The 14,678-nt window shown below is 36.4% G+C and overlaps 2 protein-coding genes across 2 annotated transcripts in view; one reads left to right on the forward strand and one right to left on the reverse strand.

Annotated features, from left to right (window-relative positions):
* Positions 1–160: 160 nt before the first annotated feature.
* LOC110455438 (ribonuclease H2 subunit A-like) lies at positions 161–9,761 on the reverse strand. The gene is made up of 8 exons (XM_021505576.1): positions 9,587–9,761; positions 8,140–8,211; positions 7,609–7,738; positions 7,044–7,131; positions 5,146–5,283; positions 4,452–4,542; positions 3,356–3,479; positions 161–1,915 (listed from the first exon to the last, which is right to left on the reverse strand). The coding sequence occupies exons 1-8, from the start codon at positions 9,711–9,713 to the stop codon at positions 1,771–1,773; spliced, it is 915 nt and encodes a 304-aa protein (XP_021361251.1). The 5' UTR covers positions 9,714–9,761; the 3' UTR covers positions 161–1,770.
* Positions 9,762–10,030: 269 nt separating this feature from the next.
* Positions 10,031–14,678, forward strand: part of LOC110455419 — a 20,249-nt gene continuing 15,601 nt past the window's right edge. The window contains exons 1-2 of the mRNA XM_021505549.1: positions 10,031–10,136; positions 13,833–13,913. The gene's annotated coding sequence lies outside the window, so the exon portion shown is untranslated. The remainder of the gene's footprint in view (positions 10,137–13,832; positions 13,914–14,678) is intronic.

The raw sequence follows: 14,678 nt of genomic DNA on the forward strand, positions 1-14,678 counted from the left end.
CACTGTGAAAGTGACCATGAGCTTGGTTGAAGAAAACCCAGGTTGATGATATTTTGTCAGTAGCATGCTTGGATGAAGGGCTACCACAAATTTGTTCAAATGAATGAACTTCATCCATATTCAAGGTACCAAAGATAATAATAATAAATAATATACACCATTTGATATAGCGCCCTATATATCTAGCTAACATAAGCCACTCTAAAGCGCTTTAAAAGATCAATCGTCTCCAAGCCAAACTGCTACAGTTATATCCAAACGGAATTAAGGAAGGCAGGTTACTGTATATAGGAAATTCCAGTTCAGAGGACAGTTTGCTTAAACCATGCAAGGCCTATCAAGGGAAAGGAAGGCTAAAGAAATCCTACATATTAATTTCAGGAATAGCTGTTTGTGTGAAAATGAATAATTTTTCCGATTCTGAACTTTTTATCTTGATTCTGTTGGTACTGTGTTGATACTGGAAAAATAACCAGAACCTTTTATAACAGTGAAATATTATCTTACATAAGGCAATTATTTTATTGCAAGGTATACATACATTTAGGAGTGTGGCACTCCCATCCAAAGATGTATTTGCATACAAAATTGAATCATTGTGCCTGACCGAGTATATCAAATACATATGTATGGCGTGGACAAAGCAATTAAAAATTAACCCCTTTCACCACTGTAGACCATAATGGACTCATCTAGATCAATGCATGGTAGAATCTAGTAAAGTTACATACGGGTGAAAGGATTAACAAAGGGTAATGATAATGTGTATTTTAGGGTACTTGTCCAAAATAATAATGTCCTTATATAGTATTGAATGGAGATGGAATGGTCAGAAAACTCTCCGAAGGGTTGCACTGGGTGTTAAGTACAATTCAATTGGTATTTTCTTGTATTATACAAGAGCATGTCCGTCCACATACTCACTAAAAAAATTGAGATAGAAACCCTCTGTTTTTTTCGAAAAAGAGTAGGCGCGTAAACACCGACACAGAGGATAGAGACAGCTTTATTCAAACTTTTAATCCGTTAGAACTAGGGTCCCTTTATTAAGACATTTAGAAGGACTTCCAAATTTTATATACAAGCCAAATTCATAGAATAGGCAGGGGCTGGTGTGGCTGGCAACGGCACAGTACCTCACTTCCGGTCCAGACTTGGTGATGCTGTACGACCAGTGTTAGGTTAAGGCAACATTAGGCATAGGAGCCGTCTTACAAAAACAAGACTTATACAGTAAATATATATAGGATAGACGGCTCCTTCTCTAACCTATCCCCCTTCTTCTACTCTTTACTACATACTTTATCCCTTCTGCTCATTTTCCTTTCTGTTCTTCGTCTGCTGGATAACTGAACTATTCGGTAGTGAAGCGGACGTAAACCTATCAATCAATCAAGGTTATCAATATTTCTTTGCCACTGAGCTGATAAAAACCAAAACAAGGATCATTTTAAACCCAATCTTGAAGACTTTCACAATAGGGGACAAGATCTAATTTCAGTATGCAAAATTTGGCAATTTGACCTTAGTATATTTGGGATCTGCCCAAGACAAAGTGATGAAAGGACTAACTGACTGATGAAATGACTGTAAGCAGAGTGTAATCTATAGTCCCATTCAGTAGTACTGTTATGGGACTAATAACCAAAACCAACCCTCTCTAACAGTGGAACATTTCCTAGATTAGCAGAAACATATTTTAATGGACAAGGCACATGTTTCTTAATTCACAAAAGACAACAAGAAACTTTGAAAGCATTAACGTTCATTTCATAATTCACTAATAGAAGCCAAACATCTGTCTTTGAAATATTTATGTCTCTGCATTTTTCTGTCTTCCCCTTTCTTGCTGAAGAATGCTGTCAGGGCTGGAGTATTCTTAGAGGCATCATCATCGTCGTCATCATCATCTTCCCTGCAAACAATGACAACAACGAAATTATTTTAATCTCTGCTGAATGTTAACTGTCAAAACTAACTACAAGAACAAGTTAACAAGAAGAAATGACAACAGGAAGTAAGGAGACACCAAAACAAAAGGAAAGGCATCATAAAACTTCACCAAAATTATAGCCGACATAAAAATTCAAAGGCACTCTGGAAGAGTAAAGTTTGCAGAACCACATGTGAGACCCGCCACTTGGTCCTCTATATACTTACTACTCCGTATAATAAACAACAAACTCCTTATATGCAATTAGCTGCTCGGCGTTTAGGAACGACCGAGTCGGCGTTTAATTTAAATCTTTGTTTATGCACATATATATATCATACATGTAACCCACACTCTACAATCTCCCCCTCTCAGACCATGTTTATCTAAATAAACCAAGCCTGCCACCCAACCTGAAAACCCATTTCAGGGATACAGGAGGTGTACCAGCCCGATGCTTCAGGTTTACCTTGCTGGGATTTCTAAACATGGAGTATAAACACGATCTTCATACATATAAGAGTTACAAGCTATTATTTCCCTTATATTACAATGAATTATGTTGAATTCAAACGGTCCGTTCCTGAGCTGACCAAAAGCTAGAATGCCTAACAAACTAACCCCATCACGCCCTACGCTTTCGAAACAATCTCATGGGTCGCTATAAACCGCAAGTGCTTCTCAACCTATACGATTGCCACGTACCTACAATTTAAATTTCCCGCTATTCTACGAACCGCGGGAAATTTAAATTATATTCCTACACTGGTGACCACTAACATCTTTAAACATAACACACACCTCTAACAAGCATGAATCATCTTAAAACAAGTTTGTATGCAATTAGAATTTAATACACTTATCTATTAACGTGCACTCTTGACTTCAGTGAACCTGGTATAATCTGGTTATATGTGAACCAGACATTCAGCAAGATTTTACTTTAAAACATTTCAAACTAGTGTATAGTGAAATTTTCGGCACTGTTTAACTTTGACTTTCTAAATTTCAAACGAAATTGAACATGTCAGTAAAGACAGTCAGACTACTATACATGAATAGTTTGGTACATGTAACTATGGTTTTCAGTTTTGAATAAAGATTTAACTTACGACTTTCGTCTTCTCTAAGACTTCTACCCTGTGTATTATTACAACATTGATAAAATCCATACTTGTCCTTTTTCAGGACTGTAAATGAGACATTGTAACAGATGATACGTTTAAAGTTGAACGGAATAAAATCACCAATGCCATTGTCTATATCCCTCCTATTCCTAATCACAGAAAAATATCAAATTGATTTTAATCCTTTCATTCCTATGTAACTTTCGTAGACTCTACCATGCATTGCTATGGATGAGTCCATTACGGTCTACAGTGGTGAAAGGTTAATATTTCATTCTTTCTTCCGCTAACTTACCACTCTGCAGGATAGCCCTGTTTTTCTATGAGCTGGGAGGCAGTTGACCAGCCAAATCGGACAAACTGGGGATATCCAAACACCTTATCCAACTTGTCATTCATAAACTTCTTGGTGTTGGGATCTGCCAATAAATCACAAAATATTGAGAATTTAAATTTCTCATTATCAAAGGAAACATATCAACCGCTGTAAACATTTTCAATTTTGGTAAACATAAATTATTTCAAAACTGATTCCTTTGAAAAAAACCAAAAAAAAAACCAAAAAAAAACCATAATGAAGCAAAGTGAATTTTATAATATTAGTGTCATTTTTATGATCAGGAATTGGATCGAATGCATTTTTTACATTGAAATGATAAATTGATTGTCATGTCACTTTTCAATACCACCAGCTATTACAATGTACTAGGCTTACAATAGAAAATTGAGATGTGGAATTCATGTTTGGAATTTGAACAAAATGGAAGAGCTGAAACTGTACTTTGAAATACATTGCTGTAGGATGAAACAGACCTTTATTTTGATGATAATGTATTATGATATAGTAACAAAAATTCTAAATCAAAGTCTCCAATATCTTGTTCGGACATTTATAGCACAAATAGAAATATTGCAGAGGCAATTTTTTTTTCAACATTTTTTTTTATCAACAGTATATATACAGTTGTGGGATTGCATAATGCACCAAAATTACTGTGTGCACATTGTCCGCAAATGGTGCGCACAACTGTGTGATGAACAATTGATCGGCCCATTGTGTGATAATACGTGCCCATATGTGCAATATGGTAAGATAGGTTGATTGATGTTACAGAACGAAACAATCTTAAAGGCTCAAGTGAAATAAGGTACATCGTATACTTATTCAATATCCAATATTTTCACTTTATCTAACTCTTCAATGCATGTTACACATTATTACGATGACTGTTAAACTATCTTATTAACCCTTTCACCCCTATGTAACTTTAGTATAGACTCTACCATGCATTGATATGGAGGGGTCCATTATGGTCTACAGTGGTGAAAGGGTTATATTTAAGAACTGCTGAAAAATGTCCACACGATAAAAAGTTACGATGAACACTGACCTCCGGGATACCCTGAGCCATAACTTGTGTCCTCTGCCATTGTTATACCCTCGGAGAATACCCAGCTCTTCACGGCCTTGTCTCGACATACCTGTGTACAGAATAGTGTTACATTAATTAAGCCAAAAAACTATATTAGTGTTTCATGTAACATGCCTGAAACAAAATAGGGTAGGTAGATAGGGAAATAATTTCATTATTATTATTTTTTGTTTTCATGAATCAATATTATGCTTTATATCAAATTTTACAACGCATTTCCACACATTACAAAGGCAATTGTTTTGTCAAGAATATAGGGTCAGACTCCTACAACAGGAAGAAAGTACATTTGAATAAATGGCTGTGAACTTTGTCTGGCTAAAAGATTAACTTTAGGTAGTACAAATGTACAAGTAGGTGATAAAAGTCTAGGGGTCGGCTGGAAAATCTAGGCCAGGTCGGGAATCCTAAAACACACATTTTATTTGTTTGGTGTCCCTTGTCTGTTATTAGACCACTTTTGAGCCTATTCCTTTGATGGTCTCTTTATACAGATTTAACTGCACAAATTCAATATAAAATCTGACAGCATTGACTGTGATAAAGGGAGCTATCTCTTCTTCATGGAATCCAATTCGGGATATATAATTTCTGGGTTTTGTGTCATCTGACTTGCTTGTTTGTTTGCTTGCTTGAAGAATTACCCAAGTACCTTGGCGCATATACTGGCTGCTCCAACGATGGGGTAGAGGGAATCAGCCTTCTTGGCCACAGTGATGTCTATCTCGGGGAACAGTAGTTTCAGCTTTGTCTGGTATTTGACTGGATCTCCTACAGTGTCCACGTATACCTGCAGAATTAGGCACAATAGAAATAAATTCAAATGATAAATATATCCTGTAACGTCAAACCAGCTTTTTTTTTTTATTGAATTTTGTTATCAATATCTCAATTAAAACTGTAAAGAGTTTTGGAAAAAAAAAAACTTTAATAATACCTATCATTAATTTGCCACTTTCTTCTTTTTGTGACTAGTGGGATGGGTCAATAGATAATTAGCTACCACCTGGCCCAAAATTTGATCTTAAACTAAGACTCTTAGAATGTTTTTGCACATGTAAAAGACTGGAAACAGGCTAAGATCTAGGACAGGGAAAACAGGCTAAGATCTCGGACAGGGAGAACAGGCTAAGATCTGGGACAATGAGAACAGGCTAAGATCTCGGATGGTGAGAACAGACTAAGATCTCTGACAGAGAGAACAGGCTAAGATCTGGGACAAGGAGAACAGGCTAAGTTCTAGGACAAGGAGAACAGGCTAAGATCAAGGACAGGGAGAACAGGCTAAGATCTAGGACAGGGAGAACTGGCTAAGATTTAGGACAAGGAGAACAGGCTAAGATCTCTGACAGTGAGAACAGGCTAAGATCATGGATGGAGAAAACAGGCTAAGATCTTGGATGGAGAAAACAGGCTAAGATCTTGGATGGTGAGAACAGACTAAGATCTCTGACAGAGAGAACAGGCTAAGATCTGGGACAGGGAGAACAGGCTAAGATCCTGGATGGGTAGAGTAGGCTAAGATATCAGGAGAGTGAGAACAGGCTAAGATCCTGGACAGGTAGAGTAGGCTAAGATCTGGGACAGTGAGAACAGGCTATGACCATGGACGGTGAGAACAAGCAAAGATCTTGAATAGGAAGAACAGGCTAAGATCTGGGACAAGGAGAACAGGCTATGATCTAGGACAGGGAAAACAGGCTAAGATCGTGGATGGGTAGAGTAGGCTAAGATCTCGAACAGTGAGAAGAGGCTAAGATCATGGACAGTGAGATGGGGATAACAGGCTAGGATCTCTAACAGGGAAACCAGACTAAGATCTTGGACAAGGAGAACAGGCAAATATCTTGAACAGGCTAATATCTCGGACAGGGAGAAAAGGCTAAGATCTCAGACAAGGAGAACAGGCTTAGATCTCGGACAGGGAGACAAGACTAAGATCTGGGACAAGGAGAACAGGCCAAGATCTCCGACAGGGAAAACAGGCCAAGATCTCGGAAAGGGAGAACAGGCTAAGATCTCGGACAGGGTGAACAATCAACATTTAAGAAAAGTAAAAGAAACCATCCAGATGAGAAAACAGGGGGCTTATATATAATAACCTACTTGGCCAGGTCTACTTCCCCTTGTCCAACACAGGTGAACAAGGGGGAGTAACTCCTAATCTACTAACATCATCATGCAGTGACCAAAATGGCAAAAATGTCAGCAAAACAGCCGAATTGCCTAAGTGTAAGTCTATCCTTCTGATCTCTATATATTTAGCTTTGTCACATCCCTAATACTTGATAACAAAACATCCGAAAGAAAAAATACATAAATATATGTGGAGGCATCATTTAACTCATTCACCCCTGAAATTTCATAATGAACTATTCCAACCTTTGAATAGGAAGAGTTCAAATGCGTCTTCAGGGGTCAATGCGTTAATATTGCTTCTCATTTGTAAATCTGTTTGCATTTTGCTAGATATACTGTTAAAGCTACATTTTACTATACATACTTATAGTACTTTTCAGTAACCAATTATTTAATTTAATATTTATTTACCTCTGTGACATGCACGCCTTTGTCAAGAGCATTCTGTATCAGTCGGATTGCACAATCGTGTGACAGGGCATTCAAATTGTACTTTGTCCTGAAAGATGAACATATTTTAAAACTTTCAAAGTTAAAATCTAGTTATCACATCAGCGTTTTATCAAATATACATATTACAGTACTATAACCAAATGAGACTAAAATGAAATTTTACTTATTTCACAACAATTATGGAACAGATTTTTAAGTTGCAACATTTCTAAAAGAAGTTTTATCAACTTATATTAATCGCTCTTGCTGGCTAGCTAGCGTGGAAGCACACAGGTCACAATATGGGGGAATCGAAAAAACCAGGAAAAAGTCTCTTTTCTTCATTTACGTTTTAGTTTAAATGAATTTAAGTTTTGTATAATGAACGAAACCTGAATTTACTGAATCATGCCTTGAATATGAAAATAAGAACTGCAGGGTCAGCACAAAGATATGAAAGTAAGATCAGGTTAGAGGAAACACATTAATTGATTTTCTGTTTGATCAATCAACTGTCATGGTCACTGAGATTAATAAAAGTTACCTGCTCAGCATACTGTTGGATATGTATGTAGGAGACAGAATCTCCACCACCCAGCCCAGTAGCGTGTCCGTCTCTTTGTCCATCCGCTCAAATATTTTCTCCCTCTGTTCCTCCGTCAATGTCTTTGAATCTGAAAATTGAATGAACCACAAAGACATGTACATGTAGGACTTATGTCACTGAGTGACTGTTATTTTTTTTTTAAGTTGTTATGAATTATAACAAATACTTTCACATTATGAAGTGGACTTGTAGCTCAATCATTAATATTTAACTTATTTTTCTAACATTTTTAGCATCAATCTAGTAAGCAGAATCACTAGAGTGTTAAAAATGTTGATCATTGATTCAGAACAGGTTGGGCATTGGTTACACTATATATGCCCATCCCCCCCCCCCCCAGTATCCAGGAAGCATCCCCAGTATGGATGGCGCCACCCTACCCCCATAAAATAGTGGGGGGATTTAAAATCTGTTCACATTGTTTATCTATATTGCTACTGTATGTGGATGGTGAGTAAATTAACATACCTGCGAACCCCATTTCTCCAAACTTTTCTTTCATGGAGACTGGGCTATAGCAAATTCCATACACCATTGGACCTGGGAACAAAAAATGGAGGCCTTTTGGTTACAATGTATACATGGTATGCCGGAGAATAAATTATCACTTTCTGTACACAACTCGTGCCTTAGACAAAATATCTGGACAGGATATGATTATTTACGCAATGAAATATTAATGGCATAATGAAAGAATCTGTTAGCATTATCATGGAACTGGTTGTATAAGTCTGTGGTGTTTTAATTTAATCTTTTTAAACATTACCTTTTGATTAAAACATGACCTTTTTGTCTTGCAATAAAATTTAACTAACCCACTTTTACCCACTAAAGTTACATCTCTTTTTGACATTGGGCCAAAATGATCACTGTAAATATTCAGACCTCAACAATGAGATTTAATTTACCATCATGCACAATAAGCATAAGATTCCCTGGCCATGGTATATGTGTATACCTAACATTCCCATGACAAATTTCCATGTAACCATGATCAGTAGTCCAGATCTGGTGGTCACTATATACATTGACATGTAAAGGGAGAGAGTAGTTTCATTGCTTCCATCAGGGGATCAAACGACCCCTATCCCAGCTTCCCAGCCTGCTCTTCTACCAAATGAAAGGGAAATTCCCTCTAGTGAGAAGTGAGAAGGGAACTGCGTGCACCCTCTAGTGAGAAGTTGGAAGGAGACTGCACCCTCTAGTGAGAAGTTAGAAGGGGACTTTGCCCTCTAGTGAAAAGTTGGAAGGAGACTGCACCCTCTAGTGAGAAGTTAGAAGGGGACTGCACCCTCTAGTGAGAAGTTAGAAGGGGACTTTGCCCTCTAGTGAAAAGTTAGAAGGGGACTGCACCCTCTAATGAGAAGTAAGAAGGCGACTGCACCCTCTAGTTATTGAGTTAGTATTAACAGTGAACAGGTATAGAGTATGTAGCTCAATTAGTTGTATGTCCCATTTGAGCTTGGATGGTCCCGGGGGCTCGAACAGCGTCCGGCTTTCTTTTTCCTCTCATTCAAATGTTCCTATATATACATCCACATAGAATTCGAATATTATGCTTGACTTTGAAACATTTTAGTACTTTGATCTACAAGCTAATTATATAAGGCTTATTACATATTTGCTGGTCCGCTTCAATAAGCACATTAAAATGACATTTTTACGCAGGGACATAATCGAACCATTTTAATCAGATAAAATGTAATTGAGAGCTGGGACCAAACTTGTGCAGCTACATGACTATAGTACTAATATTAATACCCGTCCTCCTCTTCCCCGCATTATATAAAAAAAATCTCTCGTCGTCAGAAAGCTACCTTATCGCAGCTACTACATGACATGTACAATATTAATGTACATGTACGCTCATCACCTGTGCACCAGCTAAAATAAATATCCACAGAATCAAACTCACCTAAGACTGGTCCTCTGCCAGCTTCGTCTATCCCTAGATAACATGGCTCTGACTTAGCACACGCTGGTACAGGTGAATCGAGAACGCAGTTTTTACTGTTGTCTTCTTCGTATTTTGTTTGGTCCATGATTCGCTTTAATTTCGCTAAAATGTCGTTTCCCGCGGATACTTATATTCGGAGCCCCTTTAACGATTTGTCCTAAAAATACGAACCGATCCGAGGTACTCCGAACAAACCTTAAATTTTATAAATAATCATGTATTTGCTATATTAACTCAAAAGTAAAAGTATAAAAAAAATGTCAGACACAAAATTTGTATATAGTCCAGTTTAATGTATTTGGATTCACATACACTTATTCTCCATGTATTACAGTACATTAATCCGAAAATATAAAATCCGGAACAGAATCGTTTCTTCTTTTAGATTCACATAGGGAATTCCCGAAACAAGCAGTTTCGTTTTAGAAACCAATAGAAAGAAGAATGGAGGTCTACAGATAGGATTGATTTGTCGCAAATCTTACTTGAAGTTAATATGTGACAACAGGTACATATGTGACTTAGTTAATATAACGTACTTGGATTATGACTACGGTACTGTAACTCTTGATAATATTTAGTTACCAATATCTACTTTCACTTTTATAAAAATAACAGACTGTCAACCGTATTATTTTTTTCTCATCTGGTAACTTTCTCCAGCGGAATTCCGTTCATGTTGTATGTTTCCTAATCTGCAGCTGCACACGTCAATAACTGTTAATGTTTGCTGTATCCTTAATTCCTGTAGGAACTCTATCTAAATCAGAGATTTATAACGATAGACCTTTATCGATAACTATCGTTATAAATCACTGATTTAGATAGAGTTCCTACAGGAATTACTTTATCCTATATCTTCCATGTGGCTTTTTCAAAGCCATTAACATCACCACCAGGAATTACTCTTCTTTTCAATATGTCAAGGTCTTCATCTAATTCTCTTACATATTTTTTTCCAATTTAAAGTTTTGTGTTAACAACAAGTACATACATACATACATGTATAATACTTGTCATCTTAACATGCACGAACAGGCAATTGTGTAATGTGCTGCAGGTGGGCATGCACCCATCCAGCCACTTAACAGGCTTGACATTGCTGAAGTAATGAGTGCATCTCAGAGATATGTAGCATTGCAGGAACAGCTTAAACTTGCCAGTAAAGCAATATATTCCTCCTCGTAAATTATTCCTTGCATTTGGCTGGTACACTAATTTCCCCCTCAAAAAAGTCTGCTGAGTTATGTCCCAAGACTTGGCTTTGGGAATCCTGTGGGTCCTCCCTTTGTACTGATGCACCCTTTCTAAACACCGGCAACTGGCCTTACAAGATACCACAGGATCACTTCACTGCCACAAAATGTTTAAATGTAACATATGCAGGTCAGGGGGCACCCATCAGGACGTTGCTGAACTTAAGTGAGCTTCATCCAAGGGTAAATTATATACTGCATCAGTAGAAAACTAGCTTCCCATCAAGGCATTATAGTTTCCGTTTTTTATTCCTTGACTGTTACACTAGCATTTTCAAATTGTGAACTTGATAGAATGCTTTTATTACTTTTGTATTGATCCTTGCAAAATTCAAGATGATATTTTGTCCACAGTTAATTTAATAAGATACATGACATACAGGTCCATATCATATAAAATAACAATTTCATTTAAAAGTCACTCTCATAGGTAGATTGGTACAGTAGCCTGAGCTACATTTTGGTGATGAAATTTCAGTTCAAGATGTTTCCAATGATTGTCCAAACTAAATTCAAAGTCTTTAATGGATGTAGCCTGTATCAACGGCTCAGGGATTGAATCACATTTTCTTATGAATTGAGATTATTTTTGGTGCACAAAAATAATAAGAAATGAAATAATTTCCTTTTGTTGTTGTTGTAGCTGATGTTGTTTGTATTTTTTTTTATCATTAATGGAGTTACAATGGATACTAATCAGGGATAACATGGCCGATAACTTGGCCGAATCAGAAGAAATAATAGTATAAAGGGTAAAAAGTATTCCAATAAATGTTCCTAATTGAAAATATTTTCTAGATTTATCCCTCATGTGTGAATGCATGTATTCAAGAGTAAAATGTTTCCTAACTATCAGGAAATCAAAGTCATCATATTTGTCAGAGTTTGGCTGTTATGATGAAACAATTATTATTATAGGCCAATTTTTTTTACTTGCCACAGTGTTTCCTCTATCATCCTCAGAAGAAAATAGGGTAAATAGGTAGGCAGGCATATTTTTTTTTTGGAAAGTATTTTACTTTGCTTATATAGAGTACGAGTTCTGGCTTTAACAGTGTATACCACTAAATACAGGGTAGGTAGGGATAGCGGAAACACAAGTGTTTTTTTTTACCTGGTATTTCATTGGCCTTATCGAAAATATTAGGATATCAAACTTGGTAAATATGTTGTTAAATAATTTTCACAGTAATATACACTATTACAGTTTTATGTTCTAAAGTGTTATATATTAAGAGCGTAGCTCTCGGGCGTCAAAGGCGCCCGAGCGAAGCTCTTTATATAATGGTAACACATGCGTGCGTAAACAGAGTTGCTTCCCCTTTCTACACCTTGCCTTTAAAAAATTTCATCCGGAGGTAGACGTCCAGTAGGGAAACAGGAAGTGTATCCTTGAAGCAAAGACAATTGTGTTTCAACCCATAAATGAACATCTTTTATAACTTATTTATTTAGATAAAAACTAATATACATTCTGAGTGAAAACAATCTATCACATAAAGATACTAGCAGGCAGAGATTATCATACTAAGACGTCACAAGCATGTCACACTCCATCGGCCTTAATCGGTTATTTCCGGAAGGATGAAAAATAACCGGAAAATCTTGGAACTGATAGCCGTTGCATTTATCTCTTTGTCGGTGCTTCATGACTTTTTAATTTCAGTTTTTGCCACATGCACAAAAAGTAAAAACGCGGATGTTTTCTGAAGATCCTTTTTGTCATCAACCATGTTATGTTAAAATTTCTACCGGGAGATATTTTCAAAAAGAGCCGCATTAAACCAATAGGTCAACGTGTACATTTATTTTTCATCGTCTAAAATTTCATCAGCTTTTGATTTTGATTTGTTGAGAATATGAACGAAATATAGTCTTTACATAATTTATGTATGCATCACCACTCATAAAAGAATCAATGGATAATTCATTTATGTCGAAATCAACAATAATTGTGCCCTGACGGAAGTACGCAGATGATTTAATCCTTAATGTAGGAGGAAGATGGAGTATCAGGATAAACCCCGCGTGGTCGGGCAAGATTCCGGCCATCTTGGTGAAGACGAGCATGCTATCCACTGCGCAAACCGACCAATCATATACGTTACGCACAAGAACAAATATCTACTTTAGCTTTGACTGGAAGAAAAAGGCGTCATTGATGCAAAAATTATATTGTGAATACATTTTTACCAACCATCAACGATACAAAAAATCTACATACGGGAGACAGGGGCAAGTTCGGCCACCCCTAATATTTTTGTTTTTGAGCCGATATTTACATTTGTAAGGATCTTAGCAGTTTAGTTGGCTGGGCGTTCACAAGAAAAAAAGGGAAAGAAAAACTCTAGTGTAAAATTACTAAACATAAGAAATTTACTTTTGAGAGGGTAGTATCTAAATAAAACCATGATCTCACTTCTAGTTATGCGAACTTTCTGTTAACGGAATTGGTATTTTTTTACGGTCAAATGTGTAACATACTGACTACTTCAAATGATATACTTAAAAGCAAAGCCAAGCCAATCACTCACTACCATATTGCTTTACGATAAGAATTTATTGAAATATCGATTTGGGCCCGGACAGTTTCTGACAATGAAACCGTGGCAAGTTTGGCCCATGTACATTGTGATACATAAAAAATCGAAAAATTGGCGGTAAAATCTGACGTTGCATACCTAAAAAAAGGGCCAAACTTGTTCCTATCTCCCCTATTGTTATGTCGGTCTTAATCTCATTAGAGCTTTTGTTTTATTGTTATTCCTCGAGTTGCCGACTTTAAATAAAGTTTATCTTACCTCATTCTGAACTCATTCTGAAAGCAGTATTCTGAATCAGTAAATATCAGAAATCAACAAAAGTTACGCTCCTTTAAGGCTTTGCCTTTTGATATTAGGATTTTACAGGAAGTAGTATGCTTAATTGTGTCATTTATTTATTTTCAGGTTCAGATATATATGTGAAAGCCATGAATGCCAAGATGTGAGCAAGATTTAGGAAAAGATTTACAGATTAACAGACCAAAGGTTTGTATATTTAATGTTACATGATAATAACATGTACGGTTTTCCTATCTGAAGCAACGTAGCTCTCTGACTTATGAACCAATGAGAATATTTAAATGAAACTTCCTATATATATATATATATATATAATATATATTCACTGTATTTAGTGGTTCCTCTTACAAAAGTTCCTACATCTTTTTTTTACCTATTTTTGAAATGATACACCTCCTATCCAACCATGTACACTAGTTATCAATCAAAATAAATACTATACACTTAATATTGTCATATGTTCAGAATCTGACTGTTTTCTAGTATTTTAGAAGGATGAACAATTTTGAAATGCATTCTGGGAATGTGTGCATCTGTTATATAATCATTATACACAGCAACTGTCATATCTTATTTCTTGTTTCTCTTAGGTTAATAATGTTTCACTCGGGCAGGGAAAATCCTAGAAATTGAGAGCAGTGGGCCATTTCAGCAATTTGAAGTCAATAAAAAAATTAAGAGGGGCCCGGTGTCATGCATAAAATGTACCTCCTGCTTAAATAGTATCCGGATACTTTTTATGCAGAATAAAAAGTGTCCGGATACTTTTTATACCCCTACCAAAAAGTACCCCCCCTGTATAAAAAGTACCCCCCTATGAAAAAACCAGATGTTTCAAAATTTTTAATCAATAACAGTTCAGAAGTTGATCAGAAGGTTACAGTTGCATGTTTATTCACCCCTACCCCACCAATCCCCACCCCGGGGCCAGGAAATTATGCCAATTTTTTT

This window comes from Mizuhopecten yessoensis, unplaced genomic scaffold (genome assembly GCF_002113885.1).
Source record: "Mizuhopecten yessoensis strain PY_sf001 unplaced genomic scaffold, ASM211388v2 scaffold8213, whole genome shotgun sequence".
NCBI lineage: Eukaryota > Metazoa > Mollusca > Bivalvia > Pectinida > Pectinidae > Mizuhopecten > Mizuhopecten yessoensis.